Source organism: Contarinia nasturtii, unplaced genomic scaffold, assembly GCF_009176525.2.
Source record: "Contarinia nasturtii isolate CC-2019 unplaced genomic scaffold, AAFC_CNas_1.1 Cnas_scaffold_533, whole genome shotgun sequence".
Lineage (NCBI taxonomy): Eukaryota > Metazoa > Arthropoda > Insecta > Diptera > Cecidomyiidae > Contarinia > Contarinia nasturtii.
In genome coordinates this window covers 4,204,328-4,221,847 of record NW_022197885.1, presented here as the reverse complement: position 1 = coordinate 4,221,847, position 17,520 = coordinate 4,204,328, and the positions used below count along the sequence as shown (strand labels likewise).

General features: G+C 34.5%; 3 protein-coding genes across 6 annotated transcripts; 1 reads left to right on the top strand and 2 right to left on the bottom strand.

Moving 5' to 3' along the window:
- Positions 1–2,824: 2,824 nt before the first annotated feature.
- On the top strand, positions 2,825–8,911 carry LOC116339491 (myogenesis-regulating glycosidase). 4 transcript variants are annotated; one of them, XM_031765390.1, is made up of 8 exons: positions 2,825–3,820; positions 3,889–4,066; positions 5,032–5,276; positions 5,980–6,148; positions 6,250–6,754; positions 6,835–7,476; positions 7,570–7,707; positions 7,792–8,911. In XM_031765390.1, exons 1-8 carry the CDS (start codon positions 3,540–3,542, stop codon positions 8,580–8,582), a joined length of 2,949 nt encoding a protein of 982 aa, XP_031621250.1. In that variant the 5' UTR covers positions 2,825–3,539; the 3' UTR covers positions 8,583–8,911. The 4 variants fall into 4 exon arrangements, with proteins under 4 accessions (XP_031621250.1, XP_031621251.1, XP_031621252.1 ...); XM_031765391.1 differs by lacking the exons at positions 2,825–3,820; positions 3,889–4,066 and adding an exon at positions 4,653–4,898; XM_031765392.1 differs by lacking the exons at positions 2,825–3,820; positions 3,889–4,066; positions 5,032–5,276 and adding an exon at positions 5,688–5,794.
- Positions 8,755–12,434, bottom strand: LOC116339492 (cytosolic 10-formyltetrahydrofolate dehydrogenase). Its single transcript, XM_031765395.1, has 3 exons — positions 10,524–12,434; positions 10,053–10,440; positions 8,755–9,976 (listed from the first exon to the last, which is right to left on the bottom strand). Exons 1-3 carry the CDS (start codon positions 12,308–12,310, stop codon positions 9,347–9,349), a joined length of 2,805 nt encoding a protein of 934 aa, XP_031621255.1. The 5' UTR covers positions 12,311–12,434; the 3' UTR covers positions 8,755–9,346.
- A 1,387-nt stretch (positions 12,435–13,821) lies between these two features.
- LOC116339561 lies at positions 13,822–15,337 on the bottom strand. The gene is made up of 3 exons (XM_031765514.1): positions 14,531–15,337; positions 14,430–14,473; positions 13,822–14,349 (listed from the first exon to the last, which is right to left on the bottom strand). Exons 1-3 carry the CDS (start codon positions 15,279–15,281, stop codon positions 13,888–13,890), a joined length of 1,257 nt encoding a protein of 418 aa, XP_031621374.1. The 5' UTR covers positions 15,282–15,337; the 3' UTR covers positions 13,822–13,887.
- Positions 15,338–17,520: the final 2,183 nt, after the last annotated feature.

The window sequence follows — 17,520 nt, the reverse complement described above, 5'->3', positions numbered from 1 at the left end:
AGTCATTATTATTGTTGCCGTTGATGCTTTTGCTTTGAAGATTTTTTTTATGTATAGTGGTGCGTGTGTGAGACATTTTCAATGAATTAAGAAAATTGTTTTTTTTTTTCGTACGTGGATCTCAAATGCATAAGTAATGCTTGTATTCTACGAATTGACAAAGATCCATCCACCACTTTTACAAACCTAAATAATGAAATGAAACAAGAATGAAATAGAGAAGAAAAGAGAGAAATAAAAGCGTGATACCGTTGAATAATTTAACTTCCAGCTTTTGGTTGGCATTTAAAAGATGAAGATAATTCGAAATGGAGCAAAGGCACATAAATTCTTGCTGCTGATGCTGCGACAAACGACAATTCACTTACTTACTTACCTTCCATTTACATTTACCTTGTTTCGAATCATTTGCGTTTCCTCGTTTATTGAGGTTGAGGCACAAAGCTTCGAAGCTTATAATTCATTTGAATGTCAGGGCACCCTTCTTGATATCACACGCACACATAAGAGACAAAGACAAACAGGATCACTGAACGCAGATGCACAATTGGCAATATAAGACGTACGCAAAATAGCAGACAAAAAATATCAAAGAAAAGAAAGAAAATCTCAGAGTGTGTGTTTGTCCCTTTAAGAGAATAATCATAACCATATATATTGTACGAATTTTCATGCGCAACGATTCTAAAATCGTACGTATTCGTATGCAAATGTTGAAAAAAAAAAACAAAAGCAATGTACAATAAATGGCGAGCGGGGAGGGGGAATGGAGCATGAAAGAAAAATGCGTACGAGCCGAATTTGAGAAGGGTGCATTGTCTGCAAGTCATACAACATGTATTACTTACGTTTGAATTTTTTTTATGGTAACGATTATCCCAGATCGGGATATTTTGCCGTAAGACTGCCCGACGTCGTTTAGGTACTGTCGCAGGTAAAATTGATAAATTTAATTACGACCATAAGCCGAATGATATGATTTTGATTGCGCATCGACCGTTGTGTTTCACTTTGATTATCTCGGTTCAGACCGATGGCGTTTTTCGTTTGCCGGTGCGCTTATGGTAAATGTAATTTTCATTAGAGATTAGCCTCAATAATACCATTTAATTTCTTTTTCCATTGTTTCGTGTGCACAGAATGGTTTAGAAAATACAACAAAATGCGCGGAAGGAAGAATAAACCAGAAAATGCAAAGTACCATCAAAGAATGATGATTTTATTTGTTTGTCGTTTTGCGTGAACGTTGAAGATTTAAATTTCCATTTTTTGTTTGTTAACAGTAATAAATATCTTGTTAGCAAAGTATAAAATAAGCATAAAATTTGTTCAAGTTTAATTGTCATTCCGTTCATGACGGTTATTTTTATACAAATGAAATTTATCCGCCAACAATGCACGCTTCAATAATATTGGTCAATTAGCATGTCATAGAATCTCAAATTAATATATGTGCAATTAAAATTGCGTGGCAGCACGAATGAATGGTGCCGTGTGTATATAAATTTCGTATGCATATGGAACGTTTGGCTTATTAATGTTTCCTCTTCATTAATTTCTCATTCGTTCTCTCGCAGAGATAAAAAACGGATGCAATTTTTGCATTCATTGATGAAAAACAACACGACTCAAAGTTTTAACAAAGTTCAACGAGCATAGATGGTGTTCACAGTGTTGCGATTTATGAAAATCATTGTTTTGCAGGCTGATAAAAATATTCACTTTTCACACATCACATGATTTGTTGTTATAGTTGGTGCTTGTCGCCGAAGAAGGAAAAGCATAAATCAAAATAACTTGAATTTCGCTTGCAAATGGCAATGACAGTTATTACTCTGTTATCATTGTCAAAGTGTTGACTCATTCCAAAATCGAAAATGCTAGTTTATGATAAGCCGCTAATAAACCGGTCATTTGTTCCATTTTTGTGAAGAAACCAACATGGTCAAGGCTATATTGTTGACATAATTCATGACGACTTCACACCGCTTGAGCAAATGTAATGAGTAAATATTGAATCCATGCCGTTTGTGTATTTGATAAAACAAAAGACACCGTGATGCCGTGTTATTCTTATTAAATGTTTTTTGGTGATTTTCTAACTTGTATCGAATGTTGAAATTGAAAGAGTGATGCTATTTGAGTTGATTTTTATCATCATGATGATAATTATATTTATCTCGGTGCGCAAAAAGATTTTAATGCGAGCGGAAAAAATGTCCATATAATAGATATGATCATTTTTGGTGTACCTAAGTCACGTTGAAACAAATATTAAATAGTTATATATAACGCGAGAATCGAGAGATAAAGACGTTAATAAAAAAAGCCGCAAAACCAATGAAACAATAGCTGACATCGTCGGCACCGAACTTAAACAAACCGCAGATAAATAAACAACTCTTTTTTTCCACTGCGTTCAACATTTCTTTCATCTCGCAAACCAGGCGGTTGAGCGAATTTATCGGATTCGAATTTGAATGCGTGTGTTGTTGTGATGTGACAAAAAACTTCGACCAAAGTCAACAACGGACAAACTGCAATTCCATTTATACCGACAAGCATACAATATATTTATTTGTAATTAGCGCCATTACGTTTTGCAACAAACACATTATTTTAAATGCTTCAGTAGAGCACGAAATGAAAACGTATATGTGTTATGTATCTTTTTATTGTGATTTCTCAAGTGGACGAGACCTGGCACATGATCGAAATCTATGATTATCGTACAGTCTCAAAATGGACTACATGGTGACAGCACAACAATTCATTTTTTTCTTTTTCAATAAAATTCATTATTTTTTTTTACAATAAAAAAACGAACGAGTACACAATTCAATTTTAAATTGAATAATTGTTTCGACGAACATTTTACCTTTGAAAAGTAAAAAAAAATTGCAAGAATATCTTGCGGAAGATAAAATCGATTTGAGAGAAAAAAGGCAAATTATAATCCAAAACTGTGACGTTGAATTTTATCAATTTTTATCGCAATTTCTTAAAAAGGTGATTCATTTATTACGGACGGGCTTGGCGGATTTAAAAAAACGCAAGATAATAAAAATTGTCTTGTATGACTTCGAGATTAAAAAAAAATATCATCAGCAATTATATTGCTCATGTGACGATATGAGCGCAAATAACATTTTTTATGGATGATATTTTAATTTGTGATTAGAAATTCAGTGGCAGTAACGTATAACAGCTCGTGAATGAACCGTCGATGTGTAATTGGAAAACCAAATTTAATGCAATTGTCGTGCAATAAATTGACAATAGGCATGCAAACCGCATTGTATTTACATTCTTAACAAAATACATGAAATAAATTTGGAATCCAGAAACAAGTCACATAAATACATCAACTATTACAATTTCAATGTAAAATATAGTTTCGTATAATTGAATTAAAACTACCGCTGTGATATTAATAAAAACATGCTGTTCGAATTGTTTAAACACAAAAAAAATTTCTGTAACAAAAAGTGGAAAGGCTTGATACCATAACAAGTTAAACATTTTATAAATGTGAGAAAATGAATGACAAAAATCGTGAGTATAATCGAAAAGTGATTCCATATATTCGGGTTGATTCGCCATTAGCACTTCAGTCGTATATTTGTACATCGAGCAGTGAAGAAAGTATTCCAGTTGATGCGCCGCTTGTCCGTCAATCAAGTGGTAGCATTGACATAGACACATTACCAGCGGAACTGCGTCAAAAAATCGTGGCAAATGGAATTGATAAGCATACAAATGACTACACGGAGAATGTAAGAGAATCTCAGGACCTGAGAGAATCCATTCAAGATATTACGTAAGTTCTGAGCAGGAAAAATCACCTTAAAAACGCATGCTTTCATGTTCTCAATAAAACTTAAACAGCACCCAAACTTCGCCACCAACACCGGACTCATCCATTGGCAGTGCATCAAATTTGCCATCGTTTGCATCAAAAGATCGATCGGCTCGAGGTAATTTGCGCAGAAATTCAATCTCATTGCCCGCACTAACCAACATCGATTTGAATGAACTTCAAAAAATTCATAAAACTTCAATTGAGGTAAGTTACTTTTGCCGTTCGTATAGAATACAAATCAACAATTGTACATGAGCAATTGTGTAATAATAATTAGTATAGGGTAATAGGAATTCAACTCGTTATCACTGGATTGGTTCATGACGTTGTTAAATTGACACGTGATCATTATTACATTTGTTTTTCTTTGGCACTTATTCGACAAAGACAGAAATACAAATACTTGCGCACAATTCACATTTAACAAAAACAGACACACATTCCATTTGACAACTGATTCTTGTTACAGTCAACAAAAATTATGCTATATAATCATTATAAAAATGTGTGTATCTGTTTGCGAGCGTAGATTCATTCCTTATTCCTTCATTGAAATGCTTCCTACACTTATACAAGCACACTGAACCAGTGCGTTAATAAGAAATCAATGCATACCAACAGCGTTGACATCGCAATGTGCTCATGAATGTTTACAATATTTTTCTAAACGTCGACGCGCATTATACGTGTGTTTTATATTGCCCAAGTGTTTTGATGTTTTTTTTGTGATTGAATCAAGATTAAAGATTTAATTTACTTCTACGACAAATCTTTGGAATTAATTAAATTTACATGAGAGTTTCATGTTAATTAAAGGCACATTATTTAATTATCAAAGAGACTCTCAATCGTTCATTGTCTACAGTTCAATTAAGTAATATTCGACGTTGTTTTCGTGAATTAAATATTTATTTTCTTCACTTAAATTTAAAAAAAAAAATAAGTTAAAATGTCAAATCGAAGAAGAAAACCGTCTATATATTTTCAAGAACTATTTCTGCCGCCAAGAATAATCGTTCATACACCATCAAATCAAGTAAATTAAAAAAAAAAATCAATGAAACCCTAACCACAAACTTAAAAATAAAAACGATACCGTGTCAACGATTGACTGCCAAATTAAACAGGTTTTTGTTTTTGTCATCATATCGTTTGTTTAATTCTTCTAGTCGCAGCAAGCGGATAGTCAATCGAGTATAAATGATGCAAGTGATGAACAAACACCGCCCGAATCGCCGCTACCGTCACCATTGAAATTGGTTCAACAATGCAACGCCGTTACTGTGGACAATGGTTCGAAAATTGGATTTTCGGCTGCAGTCACCAAGGCTGGCAACGATATAGAACAAGCAGCTGATCCGAACGAAAACAGCGACAGCGATAACGAAAATGAAAAGAAAAAACCACAATTTCAGTAAGTAAATTGATAATTGATCAACTTTCTATGATTCGATTAAAATAACCTTCGATCATTTTGGATTGATAGTAAAAGATAGTGATAAGAAATAGTATTTAATCGCTTTTGTTATGTGCCACTTTAAAAAAATGGTTCAACAAACAAAGCATTCGCCTTTTAGAATGAAGCAACAAGTGTTCAATACGACAACAACGAGAAGAAGAAGAAGCAGAAGATCTTCATCGCGTGTCACTCGTTCAAGTCATGTGTAACATGAGTTTATTGATGACATGTATCAAAACAAGTTGAAAATCATGCGTGTTTTGTTAGGTTTTTTTAAAAGAAACACGACTTGTAAAGACATGTCTCAAGTCAGACAGTAGTTGAAGCAAGGCGATGTATTGAGTTCGTCTACAGTGATAATGGTGATACTGTGATAAAATTCAATTTAATCTGAATTTGAATCAATTTAAGTGAATTAAGTGTTCGCTGTTCAGTCTATAGATTGTCTCGTTAGCCATCGGCTCGTAAGAAAAGTTTGTTTCGTTTGTTCTGATGATTTTTTTAAGTTAAAAGCAGAGAAAAAAACATAATTTCATTCTGAATTGATTTTTCTTCTTGAATTCAGTTATATACATCTAAGTGATTTCGTTTAAACACACCCAGTGTATATCAATATAACCAATATTCATTTTTTCTTTCATCCAAACCAAAAAAATAGGTCATTTTTCCGAACAAAGCGACGTTTGTCTATTGCACCATTGCCAGCACTGCGTTTGAATGATAAAGAGATGATGGCGAACGAATTCGAGAGTCAGAGCATGATAAGCAATCAAAATTCAATAACAAGTGTCAATTCGTTGGCCAGTTTATTGAAGGAAAAGATGCAGGTAAGAGTGAACTTTGGTCGTGCAATATATACATATGTGTGTGTCGCACAACAAAATAACTTTGACAACAGGAAATCTGACCGTTTATTGCATTTTATTAGATGTTCCCGTCCATGATTCGTCGAAAAAAAGAAACAACAAGTGATATAAAAATTAAAGCGTTCGTTCTGACGCTATTTATGATCATTGTATTTCTCGTTGGGTATGCATACGTTGCATACGAACAACATGTATTGTCATACTTGTATTTCGGTCGCATTCAATTTGACAAAGATACGAGAGTGTTTCGAATATTCGATCATCGCCGTAAATTCATCGAGGGTCGTTTAGGTCGAAATATTATCGATGGCAAACCATTTCATTGTGTAAATGGAAATGCGCACGATGGTAGCCTGTGCATTGAATGGGACAGCGAAGCTCGTTTGTATATGAATGAAGACAAAACACGAGATGGATGCTTCACATTGCGTTGGCAAGCATTGAAAAATGGCACATATCCAACAGATTGTTTTGACATTGGTGATAAAGTGCATTGGTTTGGGGGTGGCATCACGAAAAAGAACGACTGGCCATTGAGTCGCGGAAAATTTGACTTTGAACCGTTCAGTGAGTATAAATTTGGAAAATTCTATTGTAATTTCAAAAATTTAGTTTATTTACTTGTTCATTTTACTTTTAAATAATAGTAACGGGCGATGCACGAGCACAGCAGTTTAGCAATGCACTAAATCGACACTTTATCAGTTCGCATAGTGTGTCGATTCGTGTTGATGAACGAACACCACTGTATATTAGCATGAACCATAGCAATTCAAATGAATTTTGCTTGAAAGCGATGAACGATAATTTTGCATTTGTAAATCGAATGACACCGTATCCAGAATTGAGCTATGAAATATGTATTGCTGAAAATATGAGAAAATTGCACAACATGACGGTGGAAAAAAAACTAGCACCCGACGGTCAACTATCGGAAGCTGATTTAAAAGTTGTTTATTCGCTGATGGAAGAGCCGGTGTGGCAAATTCCAGCATCAAGTTTTGATCAGCTCACCGAAACGGTTATATTCAATTATACCGAAGAAGTTGTTGCATTTAGCTATATGAAACCGGGCCACATTTTGGTGAATGAATTTTGGCAAAAGGAAATCGGTGATTTTACTGTTGACACCGAACGTTTTCAATATTTTGCCGAGACCATTAAAGAATTGCATAAAAAAGGTTTTCGCATCGTTTTAACGGTTCAGCCATTCATTAGTACGGATTCGAAAAGTTTCAAAGAAGGTGTTGAAAAAAAGTTGCTCATTTATGAGCGCCTGTCTGAACGAAGTATGTGCCAACTTTTTATCACATGTTTGTTTCCGATTTATTGGTACGAATCTAATTGATTCTATTTCACTTCTTTTTTTTTCGTTTTCGTAGGTATTCCGGCATTGACGCGGTATAAAAGTGCACCAAGTACCGGAGTATTGGATATAACAGTTAATGTGTCATGGTTGTTGCAAAAGCTCAATAAAGTCGTCAAAGACTATCAAATTGATTCATTTTTCTTGGACTTTGGTACGTGCTAAGCATGCTAATAATTTTTGATTGTATAAAATAAGTGGAAATATTTCATTTCTGTTTCGTTCGTTACTCGTCTAGGCACCGCCTATAATATGCCCCATTATTATCAGTGTCATCGAAGTTTACTCAATCCAGACGAATACAAAACAATTTTTGGCCAAAAGTTTGACGATTCAATTAAAATAATGGCCTATTCCGGAGCGATAACGGCACCAAAATTACCATCATTTTTGAGTCTGCCGCCAGTGAATGCATCATGGGAAGGACTCCAATCGATCTTACCAACTGCATTGGCATACGGTGTGGCTGGTTTTCCATTTATTATGGCCGGTGCTGTTGGAGGAGATTATTATGTTTCCGGCAATGATTCGACTATTCTTTCATATCATTCATTGGATCAGCCACAACTTCCCGACCAAGAATTATTCATTCGTTGGTATCAACTCAGCACATTTTTGCCGAGCATACGATTCAGTCACTTACCGGAGGAGTACAAAAGTGAGAAAGTCACCACCGTCGAAAAAGAATTGTTATCCATTCGTGAAACAGTTGTTATTCCGATTCTTAAAAAGTATATTAATGAAGCCATCTACGATGGCAAACCATTGATTCGACCATTGTGGTTGCTTGATTCCATACCGGATGCAGCATGTTTGGAAGAAAATGAATTTTCCATTGGCGAAGATTTGATTGTGGCACCGATTCTCTATCGAGGGGTAAATAAACGTACCATTTATTTGCCGAGTGGGTTGTGGAAAGATGGAATTGATGGTACAACTCGTAAAGGTAATACATGTCTCTACCAATATTCTGTGCCAATTCATCAAGTTCCCTATTTTATACGCATACCAACCAATTCAACGTCATAAATATATCGGTTTCGAATGCGAACGTTTATTTTTCTCATTTATCGAACCTCATCAAGTGATATATTAATATATACGTATACATTTATCAAATAACAAACATATATAATGTTTTATAGAATTTTCAATTCACATTTATTTTAACCAATTTCCATTTTATCAAAACAACACGAAAATGCATAAATATTATGATGATTGCTTAGGTATTTTGATTCAGTTATGAGAACGGATATATTAAACCAATGAAAGTCGAATTATAGCCATGTTGCATTGTATTGTAATAATCAGAATGTTTTGAATAAAAGTCATAATTAAACGTGAAAATATGCCAATGGTTTTGTGGTACATTTGAATTTGTGTTAATGAATGGGATTTGCTTTTGCACATTAAATTACAAAACATTAGTTTATAAAATGGATAATAGTTTGCTGTATCGTCATCACCATCATAATTATCAAAATATTGATCATTTTTGTGTGATTTTACATTAGTACAACTAGTAGCTGTGATGACAACAACTCGGTGAAATGACCAAAAATTGACTTGTTCAAATAATGTAATTGATTGGTGACAAAACATAACGACCACGGAATTTTAAACAGAATTCAAGTAAATTTTACACAGCAATGATTTTCATTTCATTTCAATAGGTTTGTTTCGAAAATTATCTGTGATGTGCTTATTTGTATACATCATTATAGCTACAAAATACGTTCATCAATATATACTATATATTATTATAGTTACTAAATATAATTAACTTCGACTTAATATTCAATAGTGACGCATTTCGTTTTAAGATACTCATTGAGTGCTTCTTGTCCCAGATCTTTTCCGAATCCGCTTTGTTTAAATCCACCAAATGGTGCTGCAACATCAGTTTTATTATAAACATTTACAAATACCGTTCCTGCTTCGATTTTGTCAGCGAATAATAGTGCCTTGTTCAAATCTTTTGTAAAAATGCCACTCGCCAAGCCAAATTCTGTTTTGTTGGCGCGCCGAATGACACCATCTATATCGCTGCCACTGAATTTGGATATTATCATAATTGGTCCGAATGATTCTTCTTGCGCTATGTACATATCATCTTCGACATCGGTAAATACGGTTAGTTGAAAGAAAAATCCTTTCATATTCGGCACTCTCTCTCCGCCACAAATCAATTTGGCACCATCACGTACTCCAATTTCACAGAATTCGTGTAATTTATCGAAATGCGCTTTGTGATTCTGTGGACCGTGTGCCGTAGAACGATTCAACGGATCGCCGATTTTCATATTTTTCACATCTTTCAATACACGTCGCACAAATTCATCGTGGATTTTATCTTCGACAAACAAACGTCCAGCCGATATACAATTTTCGCCTTTGTTAAAAAATACCGATGACATTCCCTTTATTTGAAATAAAAAAAAATTAATTGGACGATTTAAAATTGCGATAAAAACCAAGTAAAAAAAATATGCTTACATATTTTACAGCCTTCTCAAGATCACAATCAGCAAATATAACAAGTGGCGATTTACCGCCTAGTTCTAATGAGCATTTTTTTAAGTTTGATTGTGCACATGTTGTCATGATTGTCTTTCCAATTTCCGTTGATCCGGTGAAACCCAATTTGCGGATCAATGGATGATCGGCGATTGCTTGCCCTGTAACAGACCCGGTTCCTGGTAAAATATTGATGACACCACTTGGAAATCCGGCCAAAACCGTAAGTTCGACAAATTTCAATGCGGTTAATGGTGAGACTTGTGCTGGTTTCAAAACGACCGTGTTTCCAGCACCAATGCAAGCAGCCATTTTCCAACTTAGCATCATTAAAGGATAATTCCAAGGTGTGATGATACCACAAACTCTGGATATTTTTCATAGGGAAAAAGTATAATTCTAAACATTGTTTTTTAATACAATAATTAACAAAATAGATAAAAAATTTACCCGATTGGTTCTCGTTTTGTGAATGTGAGTACATTATTTGGTCGAGCTGCGCTCACTGGAATGGTGGAGCCTTCAATTTTATCACAACAGCCGGCAAAAAATCGCCACGCTTCAATTGACATTCCAACGTGTGTTTTTAAGGCCAATGTGTACACGGCACCCGAATCAACCGCTTCGATTGTGGCCAATTCTTCTTTATGCTTCTCCATTAAATCGGCCAATCGCATCATCATGGCACCCCTTTGTCTGGCACTAATTTCACTCCATGGCCCTTTAAAAGCTTCATAAGCTGATTTCACCGCATAGTCAACGTCTTGAACGGTTGCAACTGGCATTTGACAAATAACCTCTTCTGTGGTCGGATTCACAATATCGATTTTCTTCACATGTTTGCCATCAGTGAATTGACCATTAATAAATAATTGTGTTGGAACATGAATGTGTCTTTTATTTGCATTGATTGTGATGCCATTATATTCAACATGTGCAACAGTGTCGGATGTACCTATACGTTTGGCCAAAATGACAGCTGTTAAAAATTCATCAAAAACTGGTGACATAAAAACTACTGAATGTTCCAAATGTATGTCGAATGCATCTTTAACTTCTTCAACTAAGCGAACGATATCCATGCTTCCAGCTCCACTTGTAAGGAAATTGGTAGTATCATCAATGGTCACATTTAAAATTGATTGCCAAATTTTCTTCAAGTGCTCTTTAATCACACGTTCATCGTCGGTTAGTTCAATGATTATTTTTTCGGTTTCCGCATTAAACCATTCACTGGCGCCAATCATTCGACCTTTACGCATAATCCGTTTAACATTTACATAGTTTCCATCTGTGCCACAAATTAAGAGGCCGTGTTCATTAATCAATGCTGGACGCGATAATCCTTTGAGATTTAATGGTTTTGCATCCGATGAAATGATGTCATGGTATAAACAAGCTCCAAAGAGGCGAATCGATTCTTCTTCACTGTCATCCGTTGAAAGTACATGGGCAATAGCACCAGGCACGGAATCTAAAGCACGTATGAAATTAAAAATACGATACGCTGGCTGATTCAAATCAATAATTTGATTTTCTACTTTGAATATTGGCGGCTCGTAAGTTGCGCCGAATTCAATTTGTGGAATTTTTGGTGCTTTTTTCTGTGCAATCAAATCGACAGCCGTTTTCATAGATTTAACACCTTCTGGGTATAAGAAACGTTTGTAAATTGAATCCAATGTGTCGGTTGATTCAACATTACACTGTTTTGTCAGCAGTAGGGGTCCAGTGTCGAGCCCATCATCTGCCCAAAAAATCGAGAATCCAGCAATTTCATCGCCTTCAATCAATGTCCAACTTATGGCGCTCGCGCCTCGATGTCGCGGCAGAACGCTTGGGTGATAACAAATGCTACCGTGCGTCGCCCCATCAATCACCTCCATCGGAATGAATTGTGAACAAAACGGCAACACATTCAAATTGGCTTTTACCGATTTATATTGTTCGAGTACATCATCCAAAACAACACCCTTTCGACGCCACAATGGGAATTTAAACACTGAAATATTATGCAATTTTGCTGTCGTTGCAAGTATGTCTTCTCGATTGCCTTTGTCTGGAATCGTGAAAACACCAACCACATTGTAACCGCTTTCCAAAAGAAGTTCCAAAACATCTGCAGCAAAATTACTTTGGCCAATTATTGCAATTCGCAAAGATTCATTGCCGTTGCACATTGTTGTGCAATTGCTTTTGGCTGTACCGTTTAATTTGGTATTTATGCTATAACTCATTTTGTCGATGTTGTATGTTTTAAACGAACTTCTAAACTATTTGTTGTGATAATTGTATGTTACTCGATAAGCAAGTAGCTGCTTTTCACACAATTTTCTCTTTTTTCACTTCTTTCTCGTCGAAGCTATGAATGAAACTGATGTAAAATTATGTTCGCTCTCGACTATTTATATTTGTGTATGGGAACGAAATAAATCAAAGACAGATAATTAGACAGTTTTTTTACTCTTCAGATTAACGATGCTAATGTAAGCACTGGAAGGAGAAAAACAAACAACATACGAAGCAATTTAAGATGAGAGAAAACACGTTTCTCTTGTATGATCTTCTAAAATATAACACATTTCATTCAAATCAATTTCAATTATCTCCAAATTGTTTTCATTTTATATAGGTCTGTCACCTTTAACCGTAAAACTGACTTAAACTGGATTTTTGTCTCTTATCACAAACGCATTATGTGCCTTGATTTATTTTAAGTGAATTCACTTTTCATGAAATTGCAAAAAATAAACAAAAAAAAAAAAAAATGATGTGTGGAGGAAAGTGTTGATCAAAATTTGATTTATATCTTTATTTGTATTCAATGTTTGAATTTTTTATCATTAAAGTTCGTTGAACTACTTTCTCTTTCTCAAGACGGTGGGTCTTTGAACAAACTAAAGCAAACGTTACGGATATCGATGAGACATACGAGAATTGCTCATCACTTTAGCGGCTTTTTGACAGATGAATCGTTGCGGCGAAAGAGTAGCTCTTATTTTTGTCCAAATAATACTGCAACATAAAGTTTTTTATGAATAGTTTATTTGTTGTATTACAACAAATAAACCGTGTGAAAACTTCATGTTGCAGTATTATATGGAGAAAAATAAGAGCTACTGTTTCGCCGCAACGATTCAGATAATCTTTACATAACTTTTGTTTTAGTCGTCTCTCACTATCGCATTCATACTATCATGAATAAATTATGAAAAAATTCCAATAGAAAATCTAGTTAAAACCAGTTTACCGTGTTTTTATTCTCATTAAAAGTGTCACAAGATGTGATTAGGTCATCTATTTACATGAACTATGTGTTCTCATATCGCATTAGCTTAGTACAACAACGTAGTACGAGAGAACGAGAGAGGTAGAGAGAGAGATACAAATAGAGTCGTAACAGCTGTATCTGTTCACTGCAGATTTTTTTCTTCGTCTATTTTAAAAGCAGAACGTAAAAATAGAAGAAAATTTCCACGACTTGCGCAAAAATATTATACCATATCGGTTTTTATTGCATTCTATTATCAAACGTAAGCAAGCCAGTAGTTTTATAGTATAAGTGCAAGAAATGCAATTTCATTCAACAAATTATTTTTGCAACAAAAAACCACAACAACTTACGTTTATTCCATTATAATAGCAAATTTTGCTATTTACTCGGAATCCGAGTGTAAATGGCCATTGTCGTTGTTTCGAATCGATTTGTGTGACATGAAAAGTACTTTCGAAGTGTGACATGAAAATATTTGCAAGAAAAAAAATGTCAGTTTTTATTGTATTTTATTTCATTCAAATAATTGTGTTGGCTTGTTTACAAAATCTTTTCACAATATCCCAATTCGACAACATCTTCAAAGACACCATTCAAGCGTCTCTCAAATTCCAGTTGGGCTTTTCCGCTCAAGTCACCAACTAAACCATCGGAATTTTTTTCTCCATTCACTGCTTTATCACACATATCATCCAAATTCGTTAAATCACTTAATGATGCCTGAGAGATTTGTATCAGAATTGGCGCTAGCAAAGGTACATAAAGACCACATCGTTTTAATTCAAATTGCAAATTATCAAACGTAAACAATTCGTCCGGATTACTTCCCAGGAGTCTTATGGTTTTCGACAATGATTTATAGTATAATTGAAGTAAATTGTCATAATCCTTGTCCCGTAGTGTTTTATCGGTGGACGTGAAGAGATTGTAAACTATATCGATTGCTGGTGAGCCATAACGAAGAATTTGCCAATCTAAACATCGAATATCTTGGGCAATATCCTGAAAATGGAAATTGTTCGTCAAAAATTGCAATGTTATCCAAGGAATTATGTTTGAGAAAAAAAAGTACAACAACTTACATTTTCATCGAATTTGAATAAAATGTTATTGTTCCAAAAATCGCCTGAAATAGAAGAGTTTCATTATTTGACCAACACCTTTAGAAAGATATAATAATTACCATGGCAAATCACTCCGAAATAATTTGCCGATTTTTCGTTGAGGCATTCATCGAAATATTCTAAAAAGTTATCCTTTAATTTTCTCAAGATATTCTTATGATCTTCACGTTTTAGTGCTGCAATAGCTTGATCGTATGAAGTCTCAAGCATAACTTGACTGGTTTTCGACTCAAAGAAATGTTTGAAAAGATCCGTAAATTTTTTAAATTCAGCAAATTCCTGTGGTCTTTGGTCTTTCATTGCAAATGAGAGCGCATGAAATTTACCAATTTCACGCATCGACAGCCTGGCATTTTCAATCGGTGATGTTTTAACTTTGGGCCACATTTTAAATTGTTGCGGACGAAGATCTTCTAAAATTATTGCATAGTGCTCATTTTCATGATCGATTGTTGCACCATAGCACTTTGGATATGACAAAAATTGGTCATCCTTCGATAGGCTTTTTTCTTTTTGGAATTTATCAAAACATGGCATAACTTTGGTATAAAAATCAGCCTCACGAGCAAATGCCATATCCGAAATAAATTCCTTTCGGCGATTCTTGGCAAACGGTGCCACCTTGCATATAAGGTGCAATTGTTTTTCGTCGTTTCGCTCCGTAATAGTGATGCACGATAATTCACTCATAAATCCCTCTCCAACTTGTGTGCCTTGTTTCACTTCCATCGAATAATCAATAAAACCATTTTCCCTGCTAATTCGATCCAAATGATCTTGAATATATTTTGGTAGAATTGTTTCACTCATTTTAGTGTAATTACAAAGCGATTCACGATATAACTATATACAAATTGAAGGAAGTTGGCCGTATTTATAGCATAAATTCAGCGATTCATTCACTAGAGAACGATATCATTGTATCAATAGTACAGGTACAATTTATCAATAAAATATCTTACATCCGTAAGATGAACTTTTCCGCACTGTGATCCACAACATGCATTTATTACAAATCTTTTACTCAAAGAATTCACGAGAAAACTGAATCTGACATTAGTTTTACGATACAAATAATTTTCGAAGCACTTTTCATACAAAAACTACTAAAAATAGGAATTTTTGTATCGCAGCCATGCCTATATGATATCGTAATCATGTGAAAATTTGCAGAGGTTATTTTTTTCACAAAAAGTTAACATTCTGAAAGTTTGAAGAAATTTCAATGCATATTAAGGGTACTTCCCATACAAAATTTCGTTTTTGAGCGAAAAATCCAAAATTTTGTTCGGGAGGTACCCCTAATATGCGTTGAAATGTCTTCAAACTGTCGGAATGGCATTTTTGTGTGATAAAAATAACCTGTGCAAAGTTTCAGCCTATTATGATATCATACAGGCATGGCTTCCATACATAAATTCAATTTTTTTGACATTTTTGTATGAAAAGTATGTCGAAAGTTATTTGTATCGCAAAACTAACGTCATATTCGGTTTTCTCGTACCTAAAAACCCCCCAATACACATTTTTTAAAATTTAAATATCACTTTTGGAAGAAAAATTGAATTTTTTTCATGGATGCCCATGGGCATCACACCAGACATCACACTTTACTCTATCAACCAAAGTCGCTCAAAATCTAATGGTTTCTATTCCTCGGCACTTCCAATCATCCTGTGAAGTCAGATTTTGAATTACTTTTCTTGTTTGAAAGTTATCGTGTTAACAAATTTTTGCGTACAGGGTACGTACATACATTCGGACATCGAAAAAACGCTAGATTCGTGTTTCCTGGCCCCAAAAACACCCAAAAAACACATTTTTGATGGGTGTTAATTTTTCGACCGATTCCAATACTTTACCCTACAAACTAGGTGTGTGCGGAAAAGTAATAAGCTCAAGTACGAGAAGGTTATTCGTTCGATTAATGTCATTATAAATTACAATTGATGTATTACAATGCACATTTTTTGCAATATACATTTTATCTCTAATTTAACACTTGACAATAATTGAGGAACTAGAATTGTTGCGCATGATGATGCAAGTTTGTTTGTTTTGCATTCAGATTGTATAAAACACCCAACAAAACGTATAATCAAGTGTCTCCAATATAAAAATGAATATGAACTTCAAACCATATATTCAGAGGCAGACGTCGCGTGTAAGGCAATAAAAAGACTTGTAATTGACTGCATCCGTGTGATGGGTGTCAAATAAAAAATATAAAAAATTATAAAATGTACTCTCATCCGTAGTAAGTTTTGAACCGATAAAAATTACGACACATTATCATTATACTTGTAAACATTTTATCACTTTTAGAAATAATGGAAATCAAGATAATCTCTCATTGTGGATTCGAATCATTTTGATGTCATTTGAGGAAAGGCGAATTTCAAATCAAATAATTATTTTTCGTGATATTGCACTTTAATAAAGTGTCAGGAGATGTCTTGCGAATCGCGATCAGACCATATACTGAGCATAGATATTTATCCGAGATATTTTGTGGGTATCCGATAATTAACGCAACACTCCATGCATTATTGCTCTTTCTAAACGAACTGTGTACAAGACTTGAATCGACGTGTTTGACTTAAACACAATTCGTTTGAAGGAGTAATAATGCACAGATCGACGTTCATGCTTACACACTAACTCATTGTTTTCCTCGTTTGTCTGCGATGTACGAGCGAGCATCTTTGTGTGAGTATAAAGCACAGCACATGCGTGTGAGTGTATAAGTATTAGCGTCGATCTGTGCATTATTACCCCTTCCATCGTATTGTTTTTAAGGTACACACGCCAATTCGAGTCTCACACACACTTCGTTTAGAAGAAGCAATAATGCATGGACGGTTGCGTTAATTATCGGATTCTCACAAAATATCTCGGATGAATATCTATGCTCAGTATATGGTCTGCTCGCGATCATTCTTGGATAGTAAATTTGGTTGTTCACTGAAATAAAACTATTCAAATGTTGCGTGATACATGCAAAAATCAACTGAAATCATGATAACATATTACTTTTCATGTTATACAT